Here is a 15,428-nt window from a genome sequence, read left to right as displayed (position 1 = left end):
CGGTCGATTTGGACTTAGCAATACCTAATATGTTTACTTTTCTTTTTTTTTTCCTATTTAAAAAAAAAATATATATATTACTTAATAATGGGAAATGAAACTTGAAATTTTTTTTATTTTTTTATTATTCAAAACTTTTTTCAAACTTTTTTTTAAACTTTTTTCCCCCACAACTTTTGGGGGTCTGTTCCCTGTACAATGCATTACAATACTTCTGTATTATAATGCATTGTCTGTAAGTGTATTACACACTGTAATATACTTACAGCCTTTCTGCCTGGATCTCACAGGCTTAAATGGAAGACAGCCCCGATACCTGTGGAAGGCATCGGGCTGCCTTCCCTGCCATCGGGTCCCTGTCACAGCAGCACGGGGACCTGATGGGGAAGGTGCTCCCTCCCTCCACACACCTTGCACATGCCGCAGTGTTTTCACCGATGTTGGCGCATACAGCAGGAGTCTGGCAAACGGGAACAGTTGGTCCCCTGCAGCTATTCGGGTGGGTGCAGGAGCCTACGGCGCTGGTCGGGAAGTCACTTCCCGCAGCGCCGTACTATTACGGCGCTGGTCGGAAAGGGGTTAATATATGTATATACAAGTGCATCTCAATAAATTAGAATATATTCTATAGATTCATTACATAGAGAGTGTTCTATTTCAAGTGTTTGTTTCTTTTAATGTTAATGATTATGGCTCACAGCTAATGAAAATGCAAAAGTCAGTATCTCAGAAAATTTGAAAATTGTGAAAAAGTTCAATTTTGGAGACTATGGTGTCACTCTAATCAGCTAATCAACAACAAAAAACCAGCAAAGGTTTCTTAAAGGGAACCTGTCACCTAAAAAACACTAGCAAAGGTAATGCTAGCAGTTTTATATAAGTTTTTTAGGTGACAGGATCCCTTTAAGCATTAAACTTGTCCCTCAGTCTGGTTTAGTAAGCTACACATTCATGAGGAAGACTGCTGACTTGACAGTTGTCCACAAGACAGTCATTGACTCCCTTCACAAGGATGGTAAGCTACAAAAGGTCATTGCTAAAGAAGATGGCTGTTCACTGTGTTGCTTCCAAGCATATTAAACTCCTTAATGACTGGGCCATTTTGCACCTTCGTGACGAGACTGATGTTTGCAAATATGACATGTGTCACTTTATGTGGAACTTTGGAATGCTTTTACTTGTCCAAGCCATTCTGAGATTGTTTTCTCCTGACATATTGAACTTCATGTTGAGTCATGATGTTTCAACTTTATTTATTTAAAAAAGTAAAAATTTACAGAATATTTGGAAAAATTTGTTATTTTAAAAATTTTAATTTCTCAGCTTTTAAGGCAGATAGTGATACCTTACAAAATAGTTATTACTTTACATTTCCCATATGTCCAAATTTCTAAAACCCACTTTAAGGACCAGTTCAATTCTGAAGTCACTTTGTGGGCCTAAGGCTACATTCACACGTCCGTGTGTGTGTGTATCCGCAAAACACGGACATCGGCGATGTGCGTTCCGCATTTTGCGGTCCACACATCGCCGGCACTTAATAGAAAATGCCTTTTCTTGTCCGCAATTGCGGACAAGAATAGGACATGTTCTATATTTTTCGGGATCGGAATTGCGGACCCGGAAGTGCGGATCCGCAATTCCAGGTCCCATATAAATGAATGGGTCCGCAATTCCGTTCCGCAAAATGCGGAACGAAATTGCGGACGTGTGAATGGACCATTATATAGTAGAAACCACCCCAAAATGGCCCCATTTTAGAAACTACACCCGTCAAGTTATTCAAAACTGATGTTAAAAGCTTTGTTAACCCTTTAGGTGCTCCACAAGAATTAATGGAAAATGGAGATGAAATTTTAAGATTTCACTTTTTTCGCAGATTTTCTATTTTAATCAAAGGCCCAAGATTTCATTGTCACAAGGGGTAACGGGAGAAATTTACCACAACATTTGTTACCCATTTTCTCCTGAATACGGACAATATGTGGTTGTCGACTGCTGTATGGGCGTACGGCAGTGCTTAGTACAGATGGAGCACGATATGGTTTTTGCAGAGCAGATTTCACTGGAATAGTTTTCAGGCCCTGTGTAACATTTGAAATTACCCTGAGGTACCCCAAAATGTGACCCCATTTTTTTATTTTTAAACTACACCCCCTAAAGTATTCATCTAGGGGTATAGTGAGAATTTTATTATTTTATGGTATTCATCTAGGGGTATAATGAGAATTAATTTTTACATTTTGGAGTTTGTGTAATTTTCCAAATTATAATTGGCTAATAATATAATGAAATGTGGAGTGCTAAAAAACAATGGATTGCATAATAAATAAAAAATGGCCAAAAGTGCATAAAAGAAGTAAAAAAAGTAAATTGATTAAATTAATAATCTAGGGAAGTATGGTAAATGCGGAAACACTGATTAATTCAAAGTCCAGGCTTATCTGGACAGGTGTCACATTGATATATGGTATCCTGCCATATCCCATTCTTGTAATAGACTCTACATCTCTTTTGGGCTCTGCTTTTATTCACAGTAGGGGGCACCTCTGATGAGAAATGTTGCCCTGGGATAATTCTGCTGGCATGACTAGATGAAGCTATCCCACTGCTATCCTGGCGCTACTCTCCAAATATTAAATTTTTTATGATTTGTTCTTGAAACGCAAGATATGTTTCTTGGTTCCCTGCTTTTTTGAACATGACAAAATAATTATACAGGGCTACTTGCATAAGGTGGGCTGCAAGTTTCATATACCAAATGCGGGATTTCCTGACTGCACTATAGGGCTGCAGCATTTGGTCTGCAAGGTCCACCCCACCCATATATTTATTGTAATCCTGTATGTAGACAGGCTTACAGACTGTGGCATTTGTGCCGCACATAGGAGCAGAGCTGTTACTAACTGGATGTATAGATGTCATTATGAGGACATCTTTTTTGTCTCAATATTTTACAAGTAAGATCTCCCCATTGCAAGCCCCTTAATTTCCCCAGACTTCAATTTTTGGATCACAAAAAGCTTAGGCAGGCCTCTTTTATTGCGGTGTATGGTGCCACTGTCTTTCTGACTGGTGTAATAATTGTTGACATACAAGTGGTAGCCCTTATCTAAAAGAGGGTGCAAAAGATACCACACTATTTTACCTGCCACATTGAGTGAAGGGGGGCATTCAGGAGGGCAAAACTGGGTATCTTTGCCTTCATACACTTTAAATTCACAGGTGTAGCTCTCCCAGAGCTTTGAAATTTTTAACCCAAATTGTGCCCTTTTCCTTGGCAAATATTGGCGAAATTGAAGCCTGCCTTTAAAAAGGACAAGTGACTCTTCCACATCAATATTTTTTTCTGGGGTGTAGGCCTCTTTAAATTTTTCTTTTAAATAATTTATAAGGGGCCTAATTTTATAAAGCCTGTCATGTCTGCTGTCATCTCGTTGGGGGCACTGTGTGTTGTCATGGAAATGAAGAAATTTTTAAAAATTCCACCCCCCTAAACCCCATAACTTCATAATGGGTGACTGCGACAGAATTCAATTCTGGAACAGACGGAGTATATGACTCTGTTGGTATCCATTCGGGAGCAATGGCTCTAGTGCCAAGCAAAGAGTCTCGTCTGTGATTTTGCTGTAGCTCGTCATCACTAGTGTTAGCGGACGATGACTAAATTTTAAACTGTTCTGTCTCTCTTGCACTTTCTGTATCAGAACAGATAAATGCGCATGCCTCCTCTGCCATATACATACGCTCCGCCATTTTATATGATGCAAACTACAACTTTATATATATACAGCATATATATATATTTATTTTTTTTCAAACCGCTAACCCTAAGAAACAATTTATATATATATATATATATATATATACACTGCTCAAAAAAATAAAGGGAACACAAAAATAACACATCCTAGATCTGAATTAATTAAATATTCTTCTGAAATACTTTGTTCTTTACATAGTTGAATGTGCTGACAACAAAATCACACAAAAATTAAAAAATGGAAATCAAATTTTTCAACCCATGGAGGTCTGGATTTGGAGTCACCCTCAAAATTAAAGTGGAAAAACACACAACAGGCTGATCCAACTTTGATGTAATGTCCTTAAAACAAGTCAAAATGAGGCTCAGTAGTGTGTGTGGCCTCCACGTGCCTGTATGACCTCCCTACAACGCCTGTGCATGCTCCTGATGAGGTGGCAGACGGTCTACTGAGGGATCTCTTCCCAGACCTGGACTAAAGCATCTGCCAACTCCTGGACAGTCTGTGGTGCAACGTGACGTTGGTGGATAAAGCGAGACATGATGTCCCAGAAGTGCTCAATTGGATTCAGGTCTGGGGAACGGGCGGGCCAGTCCATAGCATCAATGCCTTCGTCTTGCAGGAACTGCTGACACACTCCAAGCATTGTCTTGCATTAGGAGGAACCCAGGGCCAACCGCACCAGCATATGGTCTCACATGGGGTCTGAGGATCTCATCTCGGTACCTAATGGCAGTCAGGCTACCTCTGGCGAGCACATGGAGGGCTGTGCGGCCCTCGTAAGAAATGCCACCCCACACCATTACTGACCCAATGCCAAACCGGTCATGCTGGAGGATGTTGCAGGCAGAAGAACGTTCTCCACGGCGTCTCCAGACTCTGTCACGTCTGTCACATGTGCTCAGTGTGATCCTGCTTTCATCTGTGAAGAGCACAGGGCGCCAGTGGCGAATTTGCCAATATTGGTGTTCTCTGGAAAATGCCAAACGTCCTGCACGGTGTTGGGCTGTAAGCACAACCCCCACCTGTGGACGTCGGGCCCTCATATCACCCTCATGGAGTCTGTTTCTGACCGTTTGAGCAGACACATGCACATTTGTGGCCTGCTGGAGGTCATTTTGCAGGGCTCTGGCAGTGCTACTCCTGTTCCTCCTTGCACAAAGGCGGAGGTAGCGGTCCTGCTGCTGGGTTGTTGCCCTCCTACGGCCTCCTCCACGTCTCCTGATGTACTGGCCTGTCTCCTGGTAGCGCCTCCATGCTCTGGACACTACGCTGACAGACACAGCAAACCTTCTTGCCATAGCTCGCATTGATGTGCCATCCTGGATAAGCTGCACTACCTGAGCCACTTGTGTGGGTTGTAGACTCCCTCTCATGCTACCACTAGAGTGAAAGCACCGCCAGCATTCAAAAGTGACCAAAACATCAGCCAGGAAGCATAGGAACTGAGAAGTGATCTGTGGTCACCACCTGCAGAACCACTCCTTTATTGGGGGTGTCTTGCTAATTGCCTATAATTTCCACCTGTTGTCTATCCCATTTGCACAACAGCATGTGAAATTGATTGTCACTCAGTGTTGCTTCCTAAGTGGACAGTTTGATTTCACAGAAGTGTGATTGACTTGGAGTTACATTGTGTTGTTTAACTGTTCCCTTTATTTTTTTGAGCAGTGTATATATACAGTACAGAGCAAAAGTTTGGACACACCTTCTCATTCAAAGAGTTTTCTTTACTTTCATGACTATGAAGGCATCAAAACTATGAATTAACACATGTTGAATTATATACATAACAAACAAGTGTGAAACAACTGAAAATTTGTCATATTCTAGGTTCTTCAAAGTAGCCACCTTTTGCTTTGATTACTGCTTTGCACACTCTTGGCATTCTCTTGATGAACTTCAAGAGGTAGTCCCCTGAAATGGTCTTCCAACAGTCTTGAAGAAGTTCCCAGAGATGCTTAGCACTTGTTGGCCCTTTTGCCTTCACTCTGCGGTCCAGCTCACCCCAAACCATCTCGATTGGGTTCAGGTCCGGTGACTGTGGAGGCCAGGTCAACTGGCGCAGCACCCCATCACTCTCCTTCATGGTCAAATAGCCCTTTCTTTCAAAGTTTTCCCAATTTTTCGGCTGACTGACTGACCTTCATTTCTTAAAGTAATGATGGCCACTCGTTTTTCTTTACTTAGCTGCTTTTTTCTTGCCATAATACAAATTCTAACAGTCTATTCAGTAGGACTATCAGCTGTGTATTCACCTGAATTCTCCTCAACGCCACTGATGGTCCCAACCCCATTCATAAGTCAAGAAATCCCACTTATTAAACCTGACAGAGCACACCTGTGAAGTGAAAACCATTTCAGGGGACTACCTCTTGAAGCTCATCAAGAGAATGCCAAGAGTGTGAAAAGCAGTAATCAAAGCAAAAGGTGGCTACTTTGAAGAACCTAGAATATGACATATTTTCAGTTTCACACTTGTTTGTTATGTATATAATTCCACATGTGTTAATTCATAGTTTTGTTGCCTTCAGTGTGAATCTACAATTTTCATAGTCATGAAAATAAAGAAAACTCTTTGAATGAGAAGGTGTGTCCAAACTTTTGCTCTGTACTGTATATATATATATATATATATATAGAAATGGACAGCACATCCAGTAGAAAAATCTAATCAAAATTTATTCAGCCACAGTGGCACAAGAGGCGACGTTTCGGCTCAAAACCCAGAGCCTTTCTCAAGCATGCTTGAGAAAGGCTCTGGGTTTTGAGCCAAAACGTCGCCTCTTGTGCCACTGTGGCTGAATAAATTTTGATTTGATTTTTCTACTGGATGTGCTGTCCATTTCTATCTACATGCCTTGGGTAAGCAGTGACAACCCTGGACATAGCACCCATTACATTGTTGTGCATTGGTGCTGCCACACTTTTTCTTGTGTTTTATATATATATATATATATATATATATATATAATTTTTGTATATTTTTTGTATATATATATATTTTTTAGATTTTAAATTTTTTTCAAACTACTTACCCTAACACTACTCCAACCTATTTCTATCTAACTGCCAGTACTCAGGCTAACTAACTACGGTTAATTACCAGTAATTTTATGTATTATTTTTGTATATTTTTGTATATATATATATATATATATATTATTTTTTTTAAACGCCTAAACTATTTCTAGCTAACTGCCAGTACTCTGGTGAACTAACTAAAACTATCTAATTACCAGTAATTTTTTTATATATATTTTTTTATTATATAATAATTTTTTTAAAATATAATTTATTCTTTATTTTATTTGACAAACGCCTAACTCTAACATTAATCTCAACTATTTCAAGCTACTTATTGACCTATATACTACATTATTTTATTAAGAAAAAAAAAACTGAGGTTCTCTGAGGAGGAAAGGTGGTTGGAGGATGGGGTGTCAGGGGAACAGTGTGTGTTTTTTGGGCACTATGGGATGTTTATTCGCTTGGGGGCACTTGTGGGGACTCTGACAGGAGACCAGGGCAGCATAGCTCTGATCTCCTGAAGTGTAACTGTCACAATGAGGATGATTCCTGCCTGTCGGCAAAAAGGACACGCTGCGATTGGTCACTCAGATCTGGTCACAGTGATCTGGAAACAGGGAACACTGTGATTGGTCCCCTGATGGGTGCTCTGCTGTCCATGACACCCATTAAGAGGCTGGTGTCACTGCAAGTATACTTGCGGTGACACTTTCATTTCATGACGTACTGTGCACGTCATGATGCGGTAACTAACACATCATGACGTACATGTTAAGTCATTCATCAGTAAGGGGTTAATGGAAAATTGAAGTTGAAAATGTAGTAGAAAAAGGTGCACAAGCAACTGGGTAAACCGCAGCTAGAGATGAGCTAATCAGAGTCAAATTGACTTTGATCCGAATTTCAGCCACAAAGCGGAATTTTCTTGCACTTTTCTTGCACTGAAATGGTGGTGAAAAAAAAACATAGTCACCTCATCCATTTGCTCATCGGTAGGCCCTTGTGACCATCTGCATTGACTTCTTCCCCCCATTTATTGGGGAAAAAGTGCGTCTTATAAAGCAAAAAATACTGTAAATTATAATAAAAAAAGACTTGGAGGAGAAGATGAGACGCAGCTCACAGTAGTACGCCAGCTCTACATATAATAGAATACAGCACCACATACCTCTTACTTCCAGTGATATCTCCTATCATGTAGATCTTTTCTTCTCCTCCGTTTGCCCCAGAACGCCATGACTAATACTTTCAGCCACATCTCGTCTCTACAGAGTTTGTTACACAGACATGTTAGATTTCTCATAATTGGGGTCATTTATCAAACTGGTGTAAAGTAAAACTGGCTTAGTTGCCCATAGCAACTAATCAGATTCCACCTTACATTTTCAAAAGGAGCTGTCTAAAATTTAAAAGTGAAATCTGGTTGCTATGGGCAACTAAGCCAGTTCTATGTTACACCAGATTTATAAATGACCCCCAAATGTCCCTATAGTGTCTACAGCAATTATAATGTCCCCTAGAGTGCCCCAGTAATAATAACATCCTATATTGTGCTCCAGGTAATAATGCCTGTATAGTGTCCCTGAAAAATAATGTCCTCTAATATGTCCTTGTAATAGAAATGCCCCTATAGTTCCTACCAAATAGCAACATCCCCCACACTACCCCCATATAGTAGTTTTCCCCCACACTGCCCCCACAGTATTAATTAAGTTTGGGTCGGTGTTGGGCCCCCCAGCGATGCCAGTCCTGGAGCTACAAACACCCCAATTATAATCCGTCACTGCTAGAGACAACAATTCAGACAAGCTGAAGGCCATTATCAAATCTATCTGGGATTCCATAACACCTCAGCAATGCCACAAGCTGAGCGCCTCCATGCCACGCTGTATTGATGCAGTAATTTTTGCAAAAGGAACCCCGATTAATTATTAGGTGCAAATACTGTACATACTTTTCTGTAGGCCAACATTTCTGTAGTAATTTTTTTTTTTTAATTGGTCTAATATAAGATTCTAAATTTCTGAGAGTCAAATTTCTGATCATATTCTAATTTATTGAGATGCACCTATATATATATATATAATATATATGTATGTATGTGTATATATATATATATATATATATATATATATACACACAGTTCTGTTCATGTTAATATGACAGGTCATGTGAACTTGCATAATGAATAAATAAAAAACTGCAAAGGCATACAAAATATGCCTTTGCAGTTTTTTTAAAATTCATTATGATTAGAGATGAGCGAAGTTATGAAAATTTCGATTTGGCTGCTTCGCCGAATTTCACAAACAAATTCAATTTGTGAAAAATTACTAAAGCGCATTCCTTTGTATGTAGTGGGTTCAATTATGGGGAATGGCCCCTGTCATTGATCCCCTCAGATGTTGCGTTCATCGCTGATTGCGGCATCTGAGGCTATGATTTAAAATAAAATAAATACTCACCTTATCCATTTGCTTGCATACAGGCCTTCGCAGACATCTTGATTGAAGACACTGCCTGAAATTTCACGCGGTGATATGATGACGTCATCACGCCCAGCCAGCACACTGGCGTGGTGATGTCATAAGTTACCCCGCACGAGATTTTGCACGGTTTCTGCAATCAAAATGGCTGTGACGGCCTCTTCGCACACAGTTGAATAAAGTGAGTATGTATTTATTTATTTTTTTACAGTCATTACAGGAAAAATTGATTCGTTACCACGAAGCATGAGGAAATTTGGCTTCTCGGCAAATCTATTTTTTTAAAAATTTTGGATCAAACTCAATTTGGCTTTGATTCTCTTAACACTAATTATGATAATATGCCAACCAATCACCAAATGCTTCTTAATGAAATTTCTTTTGTGCTTTTAACCCCAAATGTTTTTTTTTATATTTTATTGTGTAGACATTTGTAGCTGTAGGTCACTTTCATAGTGTTTGGAAAATTTGATCATTGATTTCTATCATTGATTGTGAGCCAACACCAGGAGTAGAGGGCACACAAAGATTAGGTATGATGGAAAGATTTGCATCTGTCCTGTTTTTGACCTACACCTGATTTTGGCTCGCAATCACTGATGGAGATCACTAACTAAACAATGACTGCATTATTCAGAAATTGATAGCATTTTAGATTGCTATATTCAAACCAGTATTAGACTTGATTCACATAGGGAGCTAGAGATAACTCAATCATATGAAGCAATTCATTCATCAAGTGGTGTTCTGTAGCTAGAATTTGATTGGAACTCTGGTCAGCAATAGAGGTGCTCAGTGGTGGGATATCATCTACAGTATTATAAAGAATAACCATTGCACTCAACTTATGGCAGCTGTCTAGCAAAAATTATTATAAAGGGGGCCCCAACCTTCTAATAAGCTCTGTCACTTCCTCTAAGCCACACCGACTTATTTGGCATAAACTTTATGTCTTTTTTTTTTACAGTGTTTTGTTTTTCTTGTTTCTTGTTTTCTTGTAAGTAAAAATGTAGTGGCTTGATGTATGTTCATAGTCAATAAGAACATATTAACTCCTTACAATGCAATTTTGTTTTTGCTGTTCTTTTGGGTAGTTTGATACTATGGAATTTATGATAAACACAACATACTCCAGGTGTTGCTTATTTTAGAGTGCCTTCCTCCCCTGGCCCTTAATTTTAACAAAAACTGCAACTTGTCTGTGTTACATGTAGTGCAGGTTTAATTGTATTTTTATGGTACTTTTTAAAACATATCAAAACATCTTTGTAGTAGACCTAACATTGACATTGAAAGATAAGACACAGAAATCAAAAGATTTTGTAAAGTACAAATTAAAATATCCCACTATCAATCATTATATCTATGACCTGAACTCAATTACTTGACTGGTTTTCCCATTAATGTCCTCTTTAAAGGGGGCAAATGCTGTCTGAGTTTCTAGATAATACCTCGAAGTTTGTATGGTTGAGAAAGTATGTAAGTTGCTTTATAGCTATATGCCTGAACATATATTCATAGCTTAATTGTTTAGTTTAATTGGATCTTTTCTTCACCAGACCAGAATCATCCTTTTTACTCTAGCTATGGTGATGTTCCTATGTATTTTTAGTATCTACACTTAATAAAGGTTTCCCATTGCATCCTAGCCTTTGCTCTTTATTACTTTATTGTACAGGTTCATTATGTTTAGATAAGATTAGATTCAGGTCAGTAGATTTGATGGTCTTAACATACAGCTAAAATAAACATCTGAGTAGCAGTTTCCATTGATGTTATACTTTGAAATTCTGTACACTTTCAAATAAGAATCCCTTTTAAAACTGTAGTTTATTTTACTTTAACAATGAAACCCTCTCCCTTTCCCGAAAAGAGTCAAATATAAAGAATATTATACTTAAAATGATCTTAAAAATGTAATCTGAAGTCCTTGGCAATGTACATTTCTTTTCCATTAATGTATAAGTACTGAACATAGATTTTAATCTCAAAGTTAATAATAAAAGCAATTTTCACTTAAAATATAAAAACTGTAATGGGGGAATCATAATACATTTAGCGCTCTCACAAAAAGTCTCTCTATTAGATTCTTTTGACACATATTTTCATTCCAGGATCAATTTTACTATATAAGGAGTTCTTAACTATTCTATTAAAATTTCCATTCAGAAGCAATAATATCTAACACTGAATAATAGTCATGTAAATCATTATTTCAGGTTAATGTAAAAGATTTTGTAAGTTCTTATGAATTCTGCTGATGTGCACAATTGTGAAAGGTTATTTCGCCATTTTGCAGTGATATGCGCTGGAACAAAGGAACTATTTTAAAAGCTTCAGTTGAATACATCAAGTGGCTACAAAAAGAACAACAAAGAGGTAGAGAATTAGAACATAGACAGAAAAAATTAGAACAAGCCAACAGAAGATTGCTGCTGCGTATTCAGGTTGGTTAAGTGCAAAAAAGTTCAAAACTTCAGAAAATTATGCTGATCTATTCTACCAGTAGATATTTATTTATTATAACCATTAGATGCTGGAGCCATTTGCAATTACAGAATGCATTTAAATTTTTACAAAGATTGTCTGGATAAATGTACAGTGACATTGCTCAATGAGTAGCTTTTTGATTTAAAACCTGCGAGTTTTAAAAGTGCTAAGAATCAACAGAACCAATTTATGTCTCTCCACAATGTAAAACAAAAGATATAGAAAACATTATTTCCTTGAGAATAAATACCAGTGTTTCATTTAAAAGTGTTTTTATAGAAGAAGTGTTCTCCTTTAGCTAAACACCCAGTTTACAATTTATATATTTTTTACACACATAAATTTGGTTCTGGGATTTTTACGCCAGAACTATGGTGCATTTTTTGTACAGAATTGTGTATCTTAGGACCTGACTCTTTCCCATGACGCTCCATCCCCTTTCCTCTAAGCTACACCCCTCTTGTTACACATGTCAGAAAAAGTGTGGAAACCTTAGATGTGTCAAATACTGCCAATTTGTGCTACTTTGTAGACAGATTTTTGGCACAGACACGTAAGTAAATCTGGGCTACTGTGTTTTACCAGTAGTGTTTTCTTCATGGTGTTTTTTCCTCTATAGGGAAAGTATGGAGAAATAACTGGGAAAAAAAACATCAAGGCTAGTTTTACATTAGCGTTATGAGATCTGACAGGCTGTACCGGCAGGGACCAGGTCTCTTTGGATCCAGCATTTCCAGAAGCCACTGTGTTCCCATCTGGCCCCAGTAAATTATAATGGGGACTGGCAAAGATCTGGCCACAACCTGGTAAACATGCCAAGAATTTGCCAGACAAAAAACAGTGCACCAGAGAGACTCTGCCACAACAGCCTGCCATATCTCACAATGCTAACAGCAAAAAATGCAAATCCGAAAAATGAAAAAGTGCAGAAAAACTCTAACAGAAACCAATGTGTGAAAGTACCCTAAATGTACATGTCAAAACATGTCAAGTAGGCTTCAGATATTTAAATATATTAAAGATTATATTTGCCCAAAAACAGACAAGGAATAATGTTGGGTATAGTTTGGTAAATATAAATACGTTACTATTGCAATATAATTACTTTTCTAAGGACTGGGCCATACAGAGGCTCTCATCTTTCCTCAATGGCATATGGAGAACTGAAGATAGGTGATATAACTTCTCTAGTTTGTCTTCAACTCTTTGCAAGTAAAGATGTACAGTAAGGAGCTAAAATGGCACAGAACTCAACAAAGAGATTGTGTCCCTATATCATATGCATTGCTTGGGGTCTCAAGACCCAGACCCTCCCCAATCTAAACCTCGTACACGTCTCTATGATGTTTCGGAACTTAGTTTAGAGGGGACCTGCCTGCTATCTTGACATGTCTGCTTTAGTGAGCACTTACATTCTGCATAAGACAACAATTCTGCTGTATCTATTACTAGAATTCTGCATTGTGTCATTGTGTCCCCAACATAGTGTCATTCTGACACTGTCAGCACTGATTCAGCAAGAGGAATGGTACCACCTATATGTCAGTTATTCATACATTTCCAGGAGTAGCTGAAGACCAGCACAATCTAGAGTTCTAAGAAAGAGCTCCAAAATTTTTATTTTAGAGGGATTGACAAACTTAATAGATATGACCAAATTGCTGACAGGTCATATCTGATACCTCTTTAAGAGATAGATAAATGTAATACATGATCTTATACATGTAATAAGAAAAATGTTATATGTTTCAGCTAGTACCATTTAGTCAATTTTATTTGTTTCTAAGGAACATAAAATAATATATATCCTATTTTTTTCACTGTAGGAACTTGAAATGCAAGCCAGAGCACATGGTTTGCCAATGCCATCAATGTGCACAGTAGAATTAACTTCACAAGTCATTAAGCAACAAACATTTGGAGACAATATGTCCGAAGATTATGTTCATCAGCTTCCTATGTGTATTGGACAATCAACTGACTTGTGTGATGGGTCAAGAGGATTTTCTGATCCACTCTCACACTTTACAGATTTATCCTTCAGTGCTGCACTTAAGGAACAGATATTAGAAGAAATGTCTCCATACGGAACTGACCCCTTTCTGTCGGCAACGTCACCTGACCTTTCCAAAGGAAGCAGCAGAAGAAGCAGTTTCAGCAGTGATGATGGTGATGAAGCATAAATACAGTAGACAGACCCTAAAGACAGTTTCTTCTGTGTTAACCTTACAAAGAAGACATAAAGGAAAAGTGATTTTCATTGCAGGGAAAGAGTGCAAAATGAACAACTTCATTCTCTAACACATGAATATCAAAGTGACATGTTTGTATATTATATTTTTCACCCATAAAATTTACATGGGCCTAAGTAATTTTCCACTATAACAGCTCCAATTAGTAAATACGACAACTTGTTTACCTTGGGGCTAAAAATCACCTGGTGACTAAATGGAAAAACCTTAATGATTTTGTGTATGTATATTACAGTATAATATTTCCCACTGGTAATTAAGTTGCCATTTTGATAAATAGAACATCCTGTTAGCAAATTTAATTAAGGGTCTTTAAAGGGCCATAGGGCAGACTAGATGGGCCAAATGGTTCAATTATCTGCCGACACATTCTATGTTTCATAGCAACAAATATTTTCTATATAATGTATTTTTCTTACACTCCAGTATAATAAGAATGTTGTGGCCTTTAAAATGTGAAGAACTTATTTCTATTTTTCTAATTTCATAGTTGACTCGGATGTTCGTGAGGAAATAGCCATTTTATATTTCTGCTACACTGACTAAAATAACAACTGGCATTACTCTAGGACAGATTAGGACATTAAACTTCTCTTCTTTTTTTGATGTATTGGTATTATTTTAATCATCTTGATGGGATATATTTACTAACACTTATGTACCAATGAACAGTACACCAGGAATTGTGCCAGAAAAAGAGGCCACATGTATGGTTTTAAGGACTTTCTGGTCTACACTCTGCTTCTAACTCACTAGAGTCTGCATATATAGTTTTCAAACACTAGCTGCTCTAATAACGCTATGTCACAACAGGCAAGTGCTTTTGTGACGTTTGTACCGAATAGTCAACTTTTTGTCAAATTACGGTACCCATCTGCCTCATCACCAGAAGCAGCAATTATTCACTAAGATTATGTTTTAAACACCAGGAAGACAAAAATTACTAGGTTTAAAAACGTGGCTGTAGCATCATATAATGCTTAAAACATTTGCCTTCAATGCTAAATTTAAAGGCAATGTGTCACATTGAATATTATATCATATCATTAGGGAGCATGTTATAGAGTAGGAGGAACTGAGCAGATTGACATATAGTTTTGTGGGATTAGTAAAAATTATATAACATTGAGGCATAATATTTTACTCATTTAGAACTCTTTCTGTACTTAAGAGTTCAGAGGGCAGTCCTATTCAGTAACATATAGCCTTTATGCATCACTATATATATATATATATATATATATATACATACATAGTGTGTATATATATATATATATATATATATATATATAGATATAGATAGATATAGATAGATATAGATAGATATAGATAGATATCTAGAAAATCCAAAGTTGTGAGCAGAACAGCAGAATATTTATAGAGGGGTACCTGCGGCTATGGAAGTA

The 15,428-nt window shown here is 37.6% G+C and overlaps 1 protein-coding gene across 1 annotated transcript in view; it reads left to right on the top strand.

Annotated features, from left to right (window-relative positions):
* Positions 1-15,208, top strand: part of TFEC (transcription factor EC) — a 126,090-nt gene extending 110,882 nt beyond the window's left edge. Inside the window, exons 7-8 of the mRNA XM_040411318.1 lie at positions 11,580-11,727; positions 13,597-15,208. Of these exons, the coding sequence (XP_040267252.1) occupies positions 11,580-11,727; positions 13,597-13,953 (505 nt within the window). The 3' untranslated portion in view covers positions 13,954-15,208. The remainder of the gene's footprint in view (positions 1-11,579; positions 11,728-13,596) is intronic.
* The last annotated feature ends 220 nt before the right edge of the window (positions 15,209-15,428 follow it).

This window comes from Bufo bufo, chromosome 1 (genome assembly GCF_905171765.1).
Source record: "Bufo bufo chromosome 1, aBufBuf1.1, whole genome shotgun sequence".
In the NCBI taxonomy this organism is placed as follows: domain Eukaryota; kingdom Metazoa; phylum Chordata; class Amphibia; order Anura; family Bufonidae; genus Bufo; species Bufo bufo.
Note: the sequence above shows the minus strand (reverse complement) of the source record. Positions and strands in the feature narration are given on the sequence as shown.